Source organism: Otolemur garnettii, unplaced genomic scaffold (genome assembly GCF_000181295.1).
Source record: "Otolemur garnettii isolate 467f Iridium unplaced genomic scaffold, OtoGar3 scaffold00076, whole genome shotgun sequence".
Lineage (NCBI taxonomy): Eukaryota > Metazoa > Chordata > Mammalia > Primates > Galagidae > Otolemur > Otolemur garnettii.
The window spans coordinates 177,144-194,392 of NW_003852471.1; the positions used below are offsets into that span (position 1 = coordinate 177,144).

At 37.5% G+C, this 17,249-nt stretch overlaps 1 protein-coding gene across 1 annotated transcript; it reads left to right on the top strand.

Moving 5' to 3' along the window:
- Positions 1-4,853: 4,853 nt before the first annotated feature.
- Positions 4,854-10,162, top strand: SUCNR1 (succinate receptor 1). Its single transcript, XM_023515657.1, has 2 exons — positions 4,854-4,869; positions 9,200-10,162. The coding sequence occupies exons 1-2, from the start codon at positions 4,867-4,869 to the stop codon at positions 10,160-10,162; spliced, it is 966 nt and encodes a 321-aa protein (XP_023371425.1). The 5' UTR covers positions 4,854-4,866.
- The last annotated feature ends 7,087 nt before the right edge of the window (positions 10,163-17,249 follow it).

A 17,249-nucleotide genomic window follows, 5' to 3' on the forward strand; every position in this document is an offset into this window, starting at 1 on the left:
TCCAACTCTTGGGCTTAAGTGATTCTCCTGCCTCAGCCTCCCGAATAGCTGGGACTACAGGTGCCCACCACAACGCCTGGCTAGTTTTTGTTGCAGTTGTCATTGTTGTTTAGCAGGCCCAGGCAGGGTTCTAACCTGCCACTCTCCAGATATGGGGTCAGCGTCCTACCCACTGAGCCACAGGTGCTACCCTACTAATATAACTTTTATATGACAAGGATTTTTATATAAAGAGGAAACGGGTTGCTTTGCTTTAGCCTGAATACCAATTATTAGTAAACTATTTTCCCTGGTACAGTAAATTCAGTCGACAGGGTTGATTTCTAGAAGCTGGAAGAATTTAGAGACATCCTACAAATACTCTCTGCTGTGTTTTCCTTTTTGTCATTTTCTTTATTAATTTCCCTACATAAAACTATTGTTTGAGTAGTGAAATAACCATGTAGCCTTGGTCATATCCATTCAGCAATGCAAAAATATCGTCCTCAGTAATCTTGGTTTGTTTCAGTCTCTTAAGGTTATTTTTACTCCCCCTGAAGCAGGCGTCCTCAAACTACAACCTGCGGGCCACATGTGGCCAGCTGAGGACATTTATCTGGCCCACTGGGTGTTTTTGCCACTGCTGCCTGTCCTGCTTAGCAGCTGACTCGTCCTGGGGCCTGCAGTCCGGCCCTCAAAGGGTCAGAGGGACAGTGAACTGGCCCCCTGTTTGAAAAGTTTGAGGACCCCTGGATTAGAGACAATTCCTTGAAGGAGATTAACTGCTCTCCTCTTTTTTTCCTGCTTGTGATTCTTCGAGGAGTAGTGGGACCCTTAGACCAGTCTGTTTTCGACATAGACTTTTTGTACTGTTGAAAGAAATACGTCTACTAAACATGTCCAGAGAGGTTGTTAATAGAACCTTCCCATAAACACTTAACTACTTATTTTCACTGAGTCTGATTTCTTCTATAAAAGGATCCATCCTTTTAGTTGGCAGATTTAGAGAATTAAATGTGATAATCAATCAATCTTACAACCACTAACCAAATTTAGTATTAGTTTTAAGCTTATTTTATTAAATCACATATTACCATATTTAAGGTAAACATTTTCCAAAATCAGCAGTTTTTGTTTTGACATAATATTTTCTTTTTTATTTGAGATAGGCGAAATGATCAAATGTTTGGGTTTAGGAATCAAACAGAAACAACTTCAAGCCATTTATTATCTGTGTAACTATGGGTAATTTATTTAATCTTTATTAGGCCTGAGTTTCTTCATCTGCAAATCTGAGATATTAGTAGTATGTACTGAATTAAATTCTTGTACATTTTGAAGGAATTAGTATACACATTAGTTACAGAGTGAACGCTCTGAGTGGACGTTATGGTCGGCATTCGATTTGAGATTTAATTAACATTTTAACTGTCTTTCCCACCATTTTCTTTTTCCTCATGAATTTCCTGATTAGTGCTCTTGGTTTACAAGAACTGCTCCTGCATTCTCCTAGCTCACTGCATTTTCACACATCATCTCTGATGCTACAAAAATTATGAGTTTGGGGGGGTTCCAAATAAGGAAACCAAGTTATATGACTCCACCCCCACCCCCCCACCAAAGATCATGCAGCTAGTAAAAGGCAAAGCCAGGACCTAAACACTAATCTTCTCACCATGCTGGCATTGAGAAGGTCATTTCCACTGACAGCTTTGGACTAGCAACATCATTGTCAAGAAAGTCTTCTCATTTGTTGTAAATTTCTATAGTAGCCAACATGAATTTAGCAGTTTATATGCACTTCATATTATATAGCAACTGTATGCACTATATACTTCTACTCTAGGCATAACAAACCATGAAACTGGCACTCTTATTACCCTGTTTTCACAGATAAGAAAAGTGGAAGCTAGTAAGTGGTAAAGTTCAGATGGGAAAGGAGAAAGGTTTCCTCTAGGGCCCTATGCTCTTCAACACTCTGCTATCCTGCTTATCACAACTTGCACTGCCACTTTTACTACATTTCAAACTTCCATTGATCCTTAAGCAGTGAATTTCAACAGGTCATATGTTTCTTTAAAAAAAAAAAAATCAAAAAACTGGCTTGGCACCCTTAGCACAGTGGTTATGGTGTCGGCCACATACATGGAGGCTGGCAGGTACAAATCCAGCCCAGGCCAGCTAAACAACAATGACAACTGCAACAAAACAAATAGCCAGGCACTGTGGCAGGCACCTGTAGTCAAAGCTACTTGGGAGGCTGAGGCAAGAGAATCACTTAATCCAAGGGTTTGAGGTCGTGGTGAGCTGTAACGCCACACCACTCTACCCAGGGTGACCTAGTGAGACTCTGTCTCAAAAAAACAAACAAAAAAATCAAAAAACAAGATTTTGCCCCATTCATATTTGATGTTTTGAATAGAAGTTATTTCTTACAAGATGTGTACTCTCACATGCAGAACTGGCTACATCTACACTCTGCTATCCTGCTTATCGCAACTTGCACTGCACACTTTTACTACATTTCAAACTTCCATTGATCCTTAAGCAGTGAATGTCAACAGGTCATATGTTTCTTAAAAAAATAAATAAATAAACTGGCTTGGCGCCCGTAGCACAGTGGTTACGGAGTCAGCCACATACACGGAGGCTGGTGGGTACAAACACAGCCCAGTGCAAAAGGAAAATATGGGACTCTTAAGCGAAAAATTCTTTTTTTTTTGAGACAGGAGCCTCAAGCTGTCCCCCTGGGTAGAGTGCAGTGGCATCTCAGCTCACAGCATCCTCCAACTCCTGGGCTCTAGCGAGTCTCCTGCCTCTGCCTCCCAAGTAGCTGGGACCACAGGCATCCGCCACAAGGCCCGGCTATTTTTTTTTTGGTTGCAGCCGTCATTGTTGTTTGGTGGGCCCGGGCTGGATTAGAACCCACCACCTTGGGTGTACATGGCTGGCGCCTTAGCCACTTGAGCCACAGGCGCCGAGCCAAGCGAAAAATTCTTAAGACTTTTACTGAAATCAAGTGTGTGATCTTCCCGAGCATGAGGCTCTGTGAGACCACTTAAGTAGCAGGTCCCTGGCATGGACCATGATCTCACAGCCCATCACACTGAATCTGGCCTTGCCCCTGTGCAACCATCCTCCTGTAGACCCACATAAAGGTCACAGTCTGAGTAGACCAGAAGTGCTGCTGCAGAATGAGAGCGTTCTGAGGCGATGTTATCCTTGGTGAAGCAGAACTTGGGAGGGCAGACTACTTGTCCTGTGAAAAAAGAGAAGTATAGACCACTTTTTATCTTAGCAGTCCAGAGTGAAGTGGTAGTCAGGAAGTGGGCAGGCACAGAAAGAGGAAGCGCTGGGAACCCACACCATCCCATAGCGAGGGAAGCACGCTCCGTCTTCACAGAAAGGGTGGCAGAAACCTGTGAAATATATCCACATACCTTTGTTGTTTGTGGGGGGAGGGGACCACATTAAGTTATGCCTAAAATTAATAAGCCTGCAGCTGGTTATTAAAGTGCTTTTTGCCCTTTTCAAAGTAGAGACAAAAATAATGTTTTAGTCTTTCTTCCTTCTAAAATAGAAAAGAACTGCATTTCTAAAAAAAAAATCTGTTATGAATTTTTAGACCTTTGTTCATGTTGTGAGTATATGTCATTTAATCAGTCAAAAAATCAGAGTTGGTGCTTTGAGAGTCAGTGTAAATAGGCTTAAACTTGACTCTTTCTTTTTACTGATTCTGTGACCTTGAGAAAGTTAATTGAACTCTCTGAGCCTCAGGTTTTACCCTACAAAATGAGAAAAATATTAACCTCAGAGGATTATTGTAAGAATTCAATGCAAAAAGGTACTTAATGCACTATCTACCTGGCATATCATAAGAACTAAACAAATTACAGAGACATTATTTCACATAAATACAAATGTATTTTAAGCATACATATTTTATATAAGTATATTTATGTTTTCTATACATCTTTAAGTATGCTGTGTATGTGTATTAAGTATATATTCTGAGTTCTAGACTCTTGGATATTAATAAAGGGGGCTTGATTGCCTAGGGAAAACTTCTTTTTGGGCTTCTTCCCATCATTGCTATTCAACACGTAATTTACCTAGCATGCAAATTGAATTACTATTGCCTGCGCAATTGAGGACTTTCTTAGCCTAATCCCTATGCTTCGCATGAAACTGATAGAGTGAATGTTTACTTGAATATAAATGTAACATAATCCTCAGAAACAGCCAGGTGTGCTTCCTATGTGACATGGTGATAATACACTTCCGGGTGCTGGTGGGAGCATCGATGGGGATATATAAAGTGTCATCTGTCTTCCTTAGATAGCACGTCTTTTTAGCTACCTGATGTGTTTTTTATGTGTCTCTTGATTTTAAGCACAGAAAATAAAACGGAAGAAGCTTGAAGCTATGGTATCTTTTTCCTAGTGCACTGACAGGACATATCTGTATTCACCAAAAACTGTCAATTTGAAAAAAATGAAGAAAAAGCAAAATCAACTGTACAAAGAGTCTTTAACATTTCTTATTGTCTAAGAAAGCAAATGAGTATGAAAATAAAGATTGTTTCTCTATTGTCTTAGGTGTGGATAAAATAATTTCAAGAGTCTCCTTTTCAAACTCTGTTTGTTACATGTGTTTTCTGGTCAGCGAGTCACTTGTTTTGTGTCTCTGCCTCACAGAAGTTCCACTGCACGAGGTCTCAGAATTGATGCTCTGACTAAGTTATTCCTGGACTTTTGAATTATTAATTTTGGCTGCATGCTATGCAAATCAGACTGCACTAACCACATCCAGCCACACAGCACTGGGTCAGAAGCTGCATCCAGCTGCTGGCAGCATTTCTGTCAGGAGATCACGGCTTCCACAGCAATGGTAAGCTACACGACAACTCCTGCCTCTTGGGGACATAAAGTAATGCCACAGTTCCTGGTGGGGGCTTCTTTTAAATTTTAAATTGCCTGTGGGCAACTCAGGTTTTAAACAATCTTTACATGAATTATTTATAAGTGGATGTAAAATAGCAAAAGAAAGTAAAAGGAAAGTCATTACTTTTACAGGCACATTAATTTTTTTACCAAATTAAATGTTTTAATTGCCAAATACTACATTACCTTTCCTTAAAGAGGTTTATCATATTTTCTAAAGTCTTGGTAACTTATATTTTACCAAAATAATATTTGGATTTACTTAAATCAATAGAACCACTTATGGAAAATAAAGTTGCTATATAATTTGAAACAACCTATCATATAGAACATTTTTATATTTAGAAAATTATGCATTAGAGGGAATTTTCAGGTGTCTAAAACTTAAATTTAGCATGTGTGTATAAAGGACATTATTCAAAAATACAATTCACTTAGGGAAAAGTGGAAAATTGTAGAAATCAATGGGATTCTCCTTCCTAGAGATTTTCATAATTTGTGATGTATTCTTAAAGGAATTAACACACACGATTTGATTTTTCATTACTTTTGAATACCTTAGTTGCTGGTGTCATTTATGGACTATATAAAACTAAGTCATCAATATTTTATCTTTCCTGTATAAATATATCTTTTTATTTAAATTGCCCAGTAATAAAAAAAGCACCTTGTTAAAAAATCCTCATATTGCTATGTGAATTTGCCTTAAAGGAGCAGCTAAAAATAAAAACAACTTCATAAACATTTTGTTTGTGATGATGATAAGAAAAAAATAATATCAAAGCTAAAAAAACTATCAAACATATATTTTTAAACTTCTAAGTTTCATAAATAAACATTTTTAGGAGGCTGAGTATATTTAACATAACAGAAACCTTATTTTCAAATTAAAAATGAGGACTGCTTACCTGCTTATGTGTAAATGAGATACTGCTTCTGGTTTATTAATTGTGATAAGTTTATATACATTTTGGACAGGGAATTATGGACTTTAATTGCCAATATCTTTTTTAAAAAATGCCTGTGAAAATTATTCATGTTACCCAGTTATAACTTATTTATTTATCACTAGTTCCATTACCTTAATATCAAGAATGTAACCACTAGGAAGAAGAAGAAAGAATATTAATTTTTCTTGAGGAAATTTTGTCTTCAGTTGAGAGTTTTGCTTAAAGAAACAGCTTCCTTTATCCATTTGCAGAAGAGCGATGGCCACACTCAGACACACATAACTACAAATATCATCCAATTCGGGATGGAATAAATATTCAAAATTGTAGGTCCTGGTGAACTTAAATTGGCCTACAAATATTGGACAGCTTATAATTTAGATCATAATTTATTAATATTATACACTTAGAAAAAACAATTAAATGAAATGAATGTATCAACGCAGCAGTGTACAAAGCATCACAAAAGCATCGTCTCATAATTGCAACTATAAATTCAAATAAATGGTAAATCTAGAAGGGTATTCAAACATTAGGAATGATTGGTTTACAGACGATTTGTATTTTTTATTATTGCCCATGTGCCTTTTCTGAATGTTACACAATGAACGTTAACTTTGTACATGCATATTTTTTAAAAAACTCTTCAACGAGAAGAATGAAGCAACCACTCCAGGAGAAAGAGGACAAAAGGGACTATTGAGTCACTCGGCTTTCTTACTCCAGCCCTGGTATTCTATACTACTCCCCCGACCCCCACTACTTCCTCAGTGCGCAACCCTCTGTACGAATGTAAAGCAGAAGAAGTTTCCATATTTTCAAGTCCCCTCTCACTTGCCTGAGTGGAAGGCATAGGAAATCTGGCTTCTAGTCGTACAAGTCTTCATGGCTTAATTTTCTTCCCATGGCAGTCACACCTTTCTGCTGAGCACGCACCACATTAGCTGCAGAGAGGTCAGTACTTACTAGGCAGAAAGATAAGTGTTCCGGTCAGAAAAAAAGGAAATTCAAAAATGAAACAAATTGTCTTGTTTCAAGGAACCTTCCGATATCTTAATTTTCATTTGAGTTTGTCCAGCAGCTTTTTTGTACCCCCAAAACAACAAAAGAGTTCAAACCTGAGCCCCGAGGATCCCCAACATTTAAAACTCAGTCAGAGAAAAATCAGGCCACAAAACGGTCTGCAAATTAAGGACAGAGGGGAAACAAGGAGAGTGTTGTGTTGTGTGCGAGGCAGGAAGAGACTGCTTTCAAAGGCAGATCCAAAAGCTACTAAGAATATAGTTAAGAATAATAGTGAAAAATGGGCCCTTGGTCTAAAAAACAGTCTATTCATTCTTCAAAAAGTCCATTGACCCATTTTTCATTTCTACAAACTTTAAAGTTGTGATATCATCAATATCAGAAACATAAAAATTGGGGAACAAGCTGGATCTGGAGTAAGCCCCCCAAATGATCTTTATCTCAGCGAACTAGGGGGCAAAGTTATTTTTATAAATAAAACACTCTCAAAATACCAATGATATTAGCTGAAGTAAACCCCTTGAATGTGACAAAAGTCTATACGAACTTCCTGATGCCTTCATTATAGCTAGTTGTAGAGAATTTTCCAGTCTTCCTGGGAGAAAAAGCGGTTCGGTTACATTTATTCTTATTTTGCTCTGTTTACCAAAATACTATATAGGAAAAATCATGTCATGTAACTAATAACCAGCAGCCTATTTGACAAGGAAAGTTTTAGAAAATTTGATTTTCCACTTTGGCTTTTCCTCTCTAGAAATGAATAAGCTTTAATGTTAATATTTAACAATGGTAATCCAGTATATTTTTCAGGTATTTTTCAGGTATACTCTATCCAGTCATAATCTGGCTTTATTACAAGAGAGAAGATGGCAAGTTAGCAAGACCCTTGAGATTTGAATTAATCAGATTGCTTATTTTCATGGTCCCCATGTAGGAGATATTAGAATAAAGATCTTTTACTAGATGTCTGATCTCAGCAAGTCTGAAGATTGGTGTCTCTTCAAAATTTATATATTAGAACCAAATAGTACTAGGCAGTGGAGTCTGTTCCTTGTTCTTTCTGGCATTGCTGTAAGAACGTGGAGAGAGGTGCCATCTTTGAAGCGGAGGGTAACTCCTCTCCAGACTCCAAATCTGCTAGCACCCTGATCTTTGATGTCCCAGACTAAACAATGTCAGAAATAAATTTCCATTACTTATAAATTACCTCCTCTGGGGAGGAGGTATTTAGTTATAGCACCAGGGACAAACTAAGACAGCAAGATATTTAACTCCCCAAGCTCAGTGATATCTTGTGTCATGTGAAAATAATAACAGTCCCTATCATTACATCACTGTGATAATCCCTGGACATAATCCTCCTAAAGAGGTGAGCACAGTGAGGGCACACTACAACATTTCAATGAATAGTGACCTTTGTTATTATTTGTAAAATTTTCAATTTTATGTTTTAAATTTTTTAATTGTGTTTTAAATAAAACTGGAGCTGAATTTTGCAAATAACCGAAATTCTTCGACAATATGGTAATCAGTAAAAGCTGTTCAAGTAGCACCACTGGAATTCTAAAAGTTCTTATTTGCTCTTTGGGTTCTGATTCAATTCAACTTAACTCAGAAGAATTTGTTGGACAGCTATGGTACATAACGGGGACTGTGGTAGAGAGACAGCAGTGAATTTGAACCTCCTCTTCCCGTGGTCTACCACCTCTCCCCCCGGGCTCTTGGCTTGAGGGCCTTCGCATCTGCTCTCCCTTGTTTCTGGAACAGTTTTCCAGATACAGATATGCCTCTGTGGCTCTCTTCACTGAGGTTTTTGTTTAAATGCCATCTCACAGAAAAACATCTCCCTTACACATATATAACAAAGAATAGCTCACTACCACTCTCCATTCTCAAAGGTCTCTAACAATATTACTCTTCCTCATTTTTATTCCTAGCATGTGCCATGACATGACATCATTTATTTGTTTATTTGTTTCCTGATTCTTCCGAAGAAATATAAATTGTGAGAGATTGGGAACTTTGCTTTACTTACTGATGTTCTCCCCAGTGCTGAAAACTATATTCAGCTCATAGTTGGAAGGTTCTCAGTAAGTAGTTGCAAAAATATTCCTGACACATATGTGTATGTATATACATGCCTGTATATGAATGTGAGTTTATATATATGCATTCCTTATAATGTAACTTACTCTCCATAATTCACCTTGCAAGTGTTTTTTTTTTTAATTATTATTTTCTGCACGGTTTTTCCCCCAGTCACAATCTGTTGTTTCATCTTTATATTTTCTGTCTCTTCTCTAGGAACGGAACGCAACTTGCACGAACTGGCTAGCGGCAGAGGCTGCCTTGGAAAAGTATTATCTTTCTATTTTTTATGGGATTGAGTTCGTTGTGGGAATCCTTGGGAATACTGCTGTTGTTTTTGGCTACCTCTTCTGTCTCAAGAGCTGGAACAGCAGTAACATCTATCTCTTTAACCTCTCCATCTCGGACTTAGCTTTCTTGTGCACCCTTCCCATGCTGATGAGAACTTACGCCAGCAGAAACTGGATCTATGGAACCGCGTTGTGCGTGGGGAACCGATTCATGCTTCACGCCAACCTCTACACCAGCATTCTGTTCCTCACGTTCATCAGCATAGATCGATACTTGCTCATAAAATATCCTTTCCGGGAACACTTTCTGCAAAAGAAAGAGTTTGCAATTTTAGCCTCCTTTGCTATCTGGTTTTTAGTCACCTTAGAGCTCCTGCCCATGCTTCCCATCATAAACTCCGTGGGGACCGACAATGAGACTTTGGCCACCATATGTAATGATTATGCAAGTTCCGGGGACCCGGAACACAACCTCATTTACAGCTTGTGCCTGACATTGTTGGGATTCCTCATTCCTCTTTTCGTGATGTGCTTTTTCTATTACAAGATTGTTCTCTTCCTAAAGCAGAGGAGCAGGCAGCTTGTTACGGCGCTGTCCCTTGGAAAGCCTCTCACCTTGGTCATCACGGCCGTGGTGACCTTCTCTGTGCTCTTCACGCCCTACCATGTCATGAGGAACGTGAGGATCGCGTCGCGCCTGAAGCACTGGCAGCAGTACCACTGCGCCCAGGTCATCATCAGATCCCTCTACATCGTGACTCGGCCTTTGGCCTTTCTGAACAGTGTCATAAACCCCGTCTTCTATTTCCTCGTGGGAGATCACTTCAGGGAGATGCTGGTGAATAAACTGCAGCACTACTTCAAATCCCTTCCGTTCTTTAGGAGATGAGCTCATGAACGCACATTTTTATGTAGAGAAAAGCAAGTTGCCTATGAAGCAGGTGTTTCACAGACGCAGCTGTAAGGCAGTTAGAATTTGCTTTAACTCTTAGACACAAATGAGAGAGGAACACAGATGTGAGCCTGGTTTAAAGGCAAGTCGTACCTGGAGTATGTGAAAAGAATGGGGTGAGGAGAGGGTATTGGTTTCTTCTCCTAGGAATTGAAAGGAGTTGAACTAGCGCTACCTAACATTTGGGGCTGTGAGTCCTGAGTTTCATGAGACATCCCAATCAGTGCAAACGGAACAAAAGATACAGCAAATTATCTGCATTTAATCAGTGGTCAGACTGTAAAAAAAAAAAAAATTACCTTTAGATATGTGTTCTTCAAGAAATTTGAAGTAAACAGAAACAAATATTGATCATGAATTGAAGTTAACCTGTAATTTATCAGTCCTTTGGTGTCCTATGGTTTATGGTGGAAATAATCTTAAGTTTAAAAGAACCTGAAGAGGTAATTCAACAAAGGCTGAGAATATATTTGAGCTTGTCAGAGAATTTAAATGTGAACGATTTTATTAAAATGCTAGAGTGAGTGATATGCCAAGGATATTTGCAAAAATTTTAGAGTAAATAGAATACAAGTGCCTATCAGAAAACTCAAAGCAAAACAAAATAAAAGTGAATACATTGTTTCTCTGATGATTTTGCCATCTGACATTTTATTGTCACAATTTGACCATCAGTGCACAGAAATATATTAAAGGTCATTAACTTTGGATGCTTTTGATTAAATAGTAAACTTTAAAAATATTTTTAAAAATATTAATATTAAAAACCATCAAATAAAAGGAAGTGAAATGATAATAGTAAAGTCATTGGGTTAGTTTTCCAATTGGATTAGTAACCAAATTGTTAGTAAGTCACAATTTTTCTCCTTTTGTTTTGTAAGCACTGGAATAAATTGAAAGAGTGACTTTGTCTTAGGGAGAGCAACTCACATGTGGAGTAAATCTTACTTTCATAGAACATTACACAAGACCATTGGAGGATATGTTCTAAACAAAATTCCCTTTATGAAATTATAAAACATAAGGAATTTTTACTTTCATATCAATCTAGATTATGCCAGGGGGGTTTGTGAGTTCACACTCCAAAATATAAAACAAATGTAGGAGAAAAACAGGTGTTGCATTAGCTTTTTAAAGTCAAATAAATATTACATAATAATTCACTGATCGGCAACAAAACGTGTTTCTGGCTGTATGTCTGAGTTCCTTTTCTGGATGTCATTAGCTGTAAGAATTGAATAATGTGAAGAACAAAATAAAGGTTTTGAATATAGAGATATGGAATTCCATTGTCCTTCTTATTCTGAGATACTCTATTATATCAATATTCCAATGTCTCCAAATATTACCAGTTAATATCTGGGAGCAATTGAAATATTAGAAAGATGTATTTCTCACAAATAATTTCTTTTCTTACATGGTGCAAGGCCTTAAGATATTTTCTGTCATGCTTCACCTTTATTATCAATATTTTTAAATCTTTAATACATGTATAACTTTAGAACTGCCTAGTAATAAACTGAAAACAGAACTTCTGAATTTCTGTATCAGAAAGGGTCATGTAAAGGGTCTTAAGACAAGTATATTCTTCTATAAACTTAGCAATATACAAATTAGCTTTAATTTGTATTTAATGAATGAATTTTAATTCGTAAAGATAAAATTAAATTTTTGCTCTTTCCACCCCATTATAAGAATTGGCAGGGGTGGACGCTTTCTAATAGCAGTGAAATATATTTGGTCAAACCATAAAATTTGACCAAATATAGGGGTGAAATATATTTGGTCAAACCATAAAATTTACATATCCCTTGTAACTAAAAGGTAAAGACATTTTATACCACATTTCTTAATTCTTTTTTTGCTCAAATTTTTCTTGTGGTAACTTAATCCTTAGCAGACTACAGGGGCCTGCACTAAATTATAAGAGCTATTCCTTTGCTTTTTGTACTAGGTACTTATAAGAATTATAAGCAATAAAGAGTGGACATCCTTTGTTGGTGTATGTTTTTTAAGGGAAACTATTTTGAGTTTTTGTACTTTGTCTTTTCATTGGTTTCCTAATGTCTTCAGAATGATGTCTAAACTATTAATCCAGCATTTCATAATCTGAACCCACATATTCTTTTTGCATAATCTCCCTCCACTGCTGTAACAAATTCTATTCTGCAACAAAGACCCCTGTATCTATGCTCTGAGTATCAGCCCTCAGCCTATGTCTGCCATCTTTTTTCACTCTTCAGAGTCTTCACATATTTGTGGGTTTTGATTTGTTTTATTTTAATGTTGCTAGAGTTTAGAAATGTTATTTGTAGGAAATATGGCATAGTAAGACTTACTAAGCCATTACCACAAAGAAAAAATTTTCCCTCTTAAAAGTAAGTAAGCTTGACTAGGTAATGTCCTTCTATATCCTATATTAGTTTAAATTCTCACAGTGTCTAAAAATCTTAAGGCCTTGCTTCATCTAGCCCATCTTTCATCTCTAGTTTTTGCATTTATTCATGCTGTCCCTCTTTTCTATTGTACTCGTTTTGATTTAAACTCCAGTCTCTGCAGTGAGTTTCCAACCAAAAGGCAGTTAAGAAAAATGCAATAATTTTGCTGGAGACAAACATCATTCACTGTCCGTGGTCCTGCCTTGACAGCTTTCACCTCTCTCTAAGCCCAGCACTCCACTTCTTGCCTCAAGAAAATTAATTTTGCCTCACTTTAAGACCATTATATCAAACATATTTGCCTATCCCAGTGATGTTACCATGGATTTGTTTTCCTCAAGAAATGTAGAGCTGGCCAGGACTGGTGGCTCATGCCCCTAATCCTTCCACTCTGGGAGGCTGAGCTCAGGGGATCACTTGAGACCCTGTCTCTACTAAAATTAGAAATATTAGCCAGGCACAGTGGCATGCACTTTTAGTCCCAGCTACTTAGGAGGATAAGGCAGGAGAAATGCCTATGTCTAGGAGTTTGAGATTACTATAAGCCAGGTTACGGCCATGATCCTCTAGCCTGGGGCAACACAGTGGGTCTCTGTCAAAGGAGAAGGAGGAGGAAGAGAAGGAGGAGAAGGAGAAAAGAAATGTAGAAGTGCCTCTAAAAGAAATTCCTACCTCAAATCCAAAAGGGATAGAAATTTCTCCATCTCATGGACATACTTCTCATCTTTCTATAAGAAATATTTAATCTTTTTTTGCCTATTCTTATAGGATGCAAGAAAAGCAATGGGGGTAAGCCATAATAGATACAACACAAGAGCCACAGGAATCCAAGTGTTTTGGCTGCTCCCATGACGTGTGTGTGTGTGTGTGTGTGTGTGTGTGTGTAATTGCTTTGAGCCCAGCATAATTCCCTCCTAATTCTTTTTAGTGCCTCTCTTCTGTCAAGTGTCGTCAGCACATCATATATTCAGTCAGAATATTAGAAGTAAGTGCTATTAACTACAAGAATGGAATATGTCAGGGTATAAAATAACCCACAGGTGTAAAATATTATACATCATATATGACATACGATGTATTAAATGGACATACAGAGGATGCCAAAAACGCATACACATTATAAGAAAGAAAAAAATGGTATTAAAGTTATAATGCTCATTATATACCGATATCAAAAGATGAATCCAAGTCACATTGAGCACCTCTTGTAATTATAGAAGTCAAACGTGACTTGAGTATTACAAATTTAATGTATATTTTTCTTTTGTTAAAATGTGTATACATTTTTTAGTACCTTCTGTTTATTTACTTTTACATACATGGACATTTGTAAATGTGAATGTACATGAAAATGAACAGAAATATAAATATTTTTTCTCAGACCTGCCTACCATCATGTGAAGGAGATCTTTCTTTATGTCCTTATACCAATGTAGATGACAACCCAGTTGTTAGATTCACATGTTCAAATTAGTGAGAAAACTCCACTTTGGCCTTGAATTCAAACCCACTTTCAGGTGTTTTGAGCTCCATTTCCTATGGACTCCTGTGGAACATTCTATTTGCCAGAGCCCCAGTAGAAAAGAAATATGATCTGTTAGGATTCGGGTATGAATCTCATCCTAAATTTTCAACACAAATGATAGGAGTGGACTTAGGTAAAATTTATTATGTGCCAGGTTCTGCTGCCCTAACACTTTATATGTTTTAACTCACTCAGCACTCACCAAACCCTATGAAGGTTACACATGAAGAAACCAAGGCACATCTATAGTAGGATTTCTTCTGTAAGATTTGAATTCAGTCAAAAAGGCTGCATTTAAGAACCTAGAAGGCCCCAGGTTTCCCTCCCTGATGTGCAGCACAGTGAGTCTTTTGGATTTTTCTTTTGGTTCAAGCCCCCAAGATTTATGTCTGAGTTCTGCAGATAAGAGTGAATGTTAGTTAATTCAAGAAGAGTTTTTTCATCCAAAGCTTTGAAAAATGTTGGAGGCCACGTAGCATAGCTTTGTGAGCAACATTCCCCCCCAATACCCCAAATGCCCAAATGCTGCAACATAAAAATGAAGAAGAATGATTCTCCCACACCTGTATTCAGAATGTGAAGCTGTTTTGAAACTCAAATAGTAGATATAACATTCATTGTTAATTATGGTAGTGCCCATGACACTTTGTGATGCCAGATCAAAATAGAAGTAGCTGGCAGCCACTGTGGCTCAAAGAAGTAGGGCACCAGCCCCATATACCAGAGGTGGTGGGTTCAAACCTGGCCCTGGCCAAAAAGAAAAAAAAAAAAGAAGTAGCCACCAAAGTGTCAAATCATAACTCTTGCATTCTGCAAACACAGGAAAATAGTTATGTTAAAGAACTTGGAACAGACGAGGAAAAGGAAGCATAAGCATGTGTGTATGTGTGAGCATTAATAAGATACATCCCAGTGGCCTTAGACAAACACACACCTGCCTGGGATTTTATACATGCTGAGGAGGTAGAACATGAGTCAGAAAAAGCATTGGCATTCTATGATTCTATTTGTGTTCCCAAATTGGTGGATGAGGAAAAGCAAATAAAAATTTGCAGTTGTCTTAGTCCATTTTCTGTTGTTATAACTGAATACTGGATACAGAGAAATTTATGAGGAATAGTTCATGATTCTGGAGGCTGAGAAGTCCAAGAGCATGGTGCTGGTATCACATGATCATCTCCTGTTCCATCATAGCATAGCAGAGGGCATCACCAGCCAAGAGGGCAAGAGTGTTCATCCAAGTTCAGGTCTCTCTTCCTTTTTATATAAAGTCACCAATCTCAACATGGAGGTCCCATGCTGACTATACAATATCATTGCAACCACAGAACTTTCTATAGAGAGAAAAATACATGTACTTAGTATATTTTTAAAGAATGTAAAGCTCACTACATTAATCATGGAATCCTTAAGTTCTTATGTCACATTTGTTCATTAAATTCAGTCTCTACCAGAGACTAGTGGGATATAATAAACTCTTTAGATGTGCCATGGATTTGAAACATTTTCAGCATAAAAATAAAAATCATGTTGCATAAACAGGTATAGCCATGTGGTGCTTGCTTCTTCATAACAAATCTACTTATTAAGTGAATATTCTTTGGATGCCAACTGTTTGCCAGAAATTTTTCTGTTGATTAAGCTATGAATAACAAATATTTCCTGCCTTCTGTGAGCTCATGGTCTCTTATGGGAAGCAATCGTGTAAACAGGCATACATAAAGCAGTCAGGGCAAGAATAGAGATGTGCCCCGATTGCTAAAAGTGCACAAAGAAGAGATCACCATTCTGGCTCATTATGTTAGGGAATAATTTGCAGGTGATACTAACCCTCCTGAGCACTGGCATGGGGGGAGCAAAGCAAAAGAGAAAAGGCAGTAGAAAGGCATATGCCCGCAGGGTAGGCATGTGCAGGCAAATCCAAGAAGGAAGCAATTCTGTGTCGATATGCGTTTTCAGATGAGATGAGCAGTAGTCTCTCTCTGCTTGTACGAGTGCAGCACACACATGTAAAGCTGTCCAGCTCACAATGCCCCAACCATGTAACTATTCAAGTGTTCCCAAACTAGAACTTGTCCCAAAGGAGATTTATTTTTTTTTAGGAAGACCTAAGCAAAGACAGAAAATAAAAATTTAATGACTTATTAAATAATTAATTTTAATCTTTTGTCCTACCCTCTTTCTTTGACTTCCCTGCTACAGTCTTCCTTACCGTAGACGCCCCTCAAATACTGGCATTCTCAGATGTACATTCTTCTTCACTCTTTTCCCTCAGAAAATTTCATTCTCATCCATGGATTTAATCTCATCTCTGACTTTGAACTGATTTCCATGCTACCCACGGGGGTTTCACCTGAGCATCCCTACATGAAGATAAACTCCCGCCTTCAAAATTGAACTTATGATCCCTCAAAAAATTTTATACTTCAGCCCCTCATCATCTCTATGAGGCCCATCTATTCTTTTGTCAAATAAACATTCACGATCATTTATTTATTGTGTATCTCTCCATGGCTGGGGAACCCTGCTAAGAGCTGGCATCCTATGAAGAAAAAGAAATAAACATGTTCAAAAAGTCAAAGAAACAAACAGAAGTACACAGGGTGTGGAAAAATCTTGAATGGTGCATATTAATAGCTAAAGGAATTGTGTGAACTTAAAGTACATTATAACTGGTAAATGCGAGTATTTTCAAATCAACGTAAATGAAATGAAGGACTAAATAATGTCGATGGCATCATATAAAATGGAAATGTGAAGTGATAAAATGATGTTGGAAACAGAATTAAAGGAGTTTGTAAATGAGGCAGTAATTGGATTACACAGAGTATAGTGCACTTACTAACACCGATCTCCTGAATAAACAGAGGTCATTCATTTTTTCAAGTCACTGACTCATCTCTAGATTCGTAGTTGGCTTTGTTGGGAAACATTAGCCATTTACATTTTTAGCATGTATAACACAACAGTTTCTCAGAAAGAGCAAAAGTGCCTGGTTTTTTAATCTGACCTTTCACAGTTCAGAAATGACCTCACATTTAAGAAATCCCTCTTCCTTAAA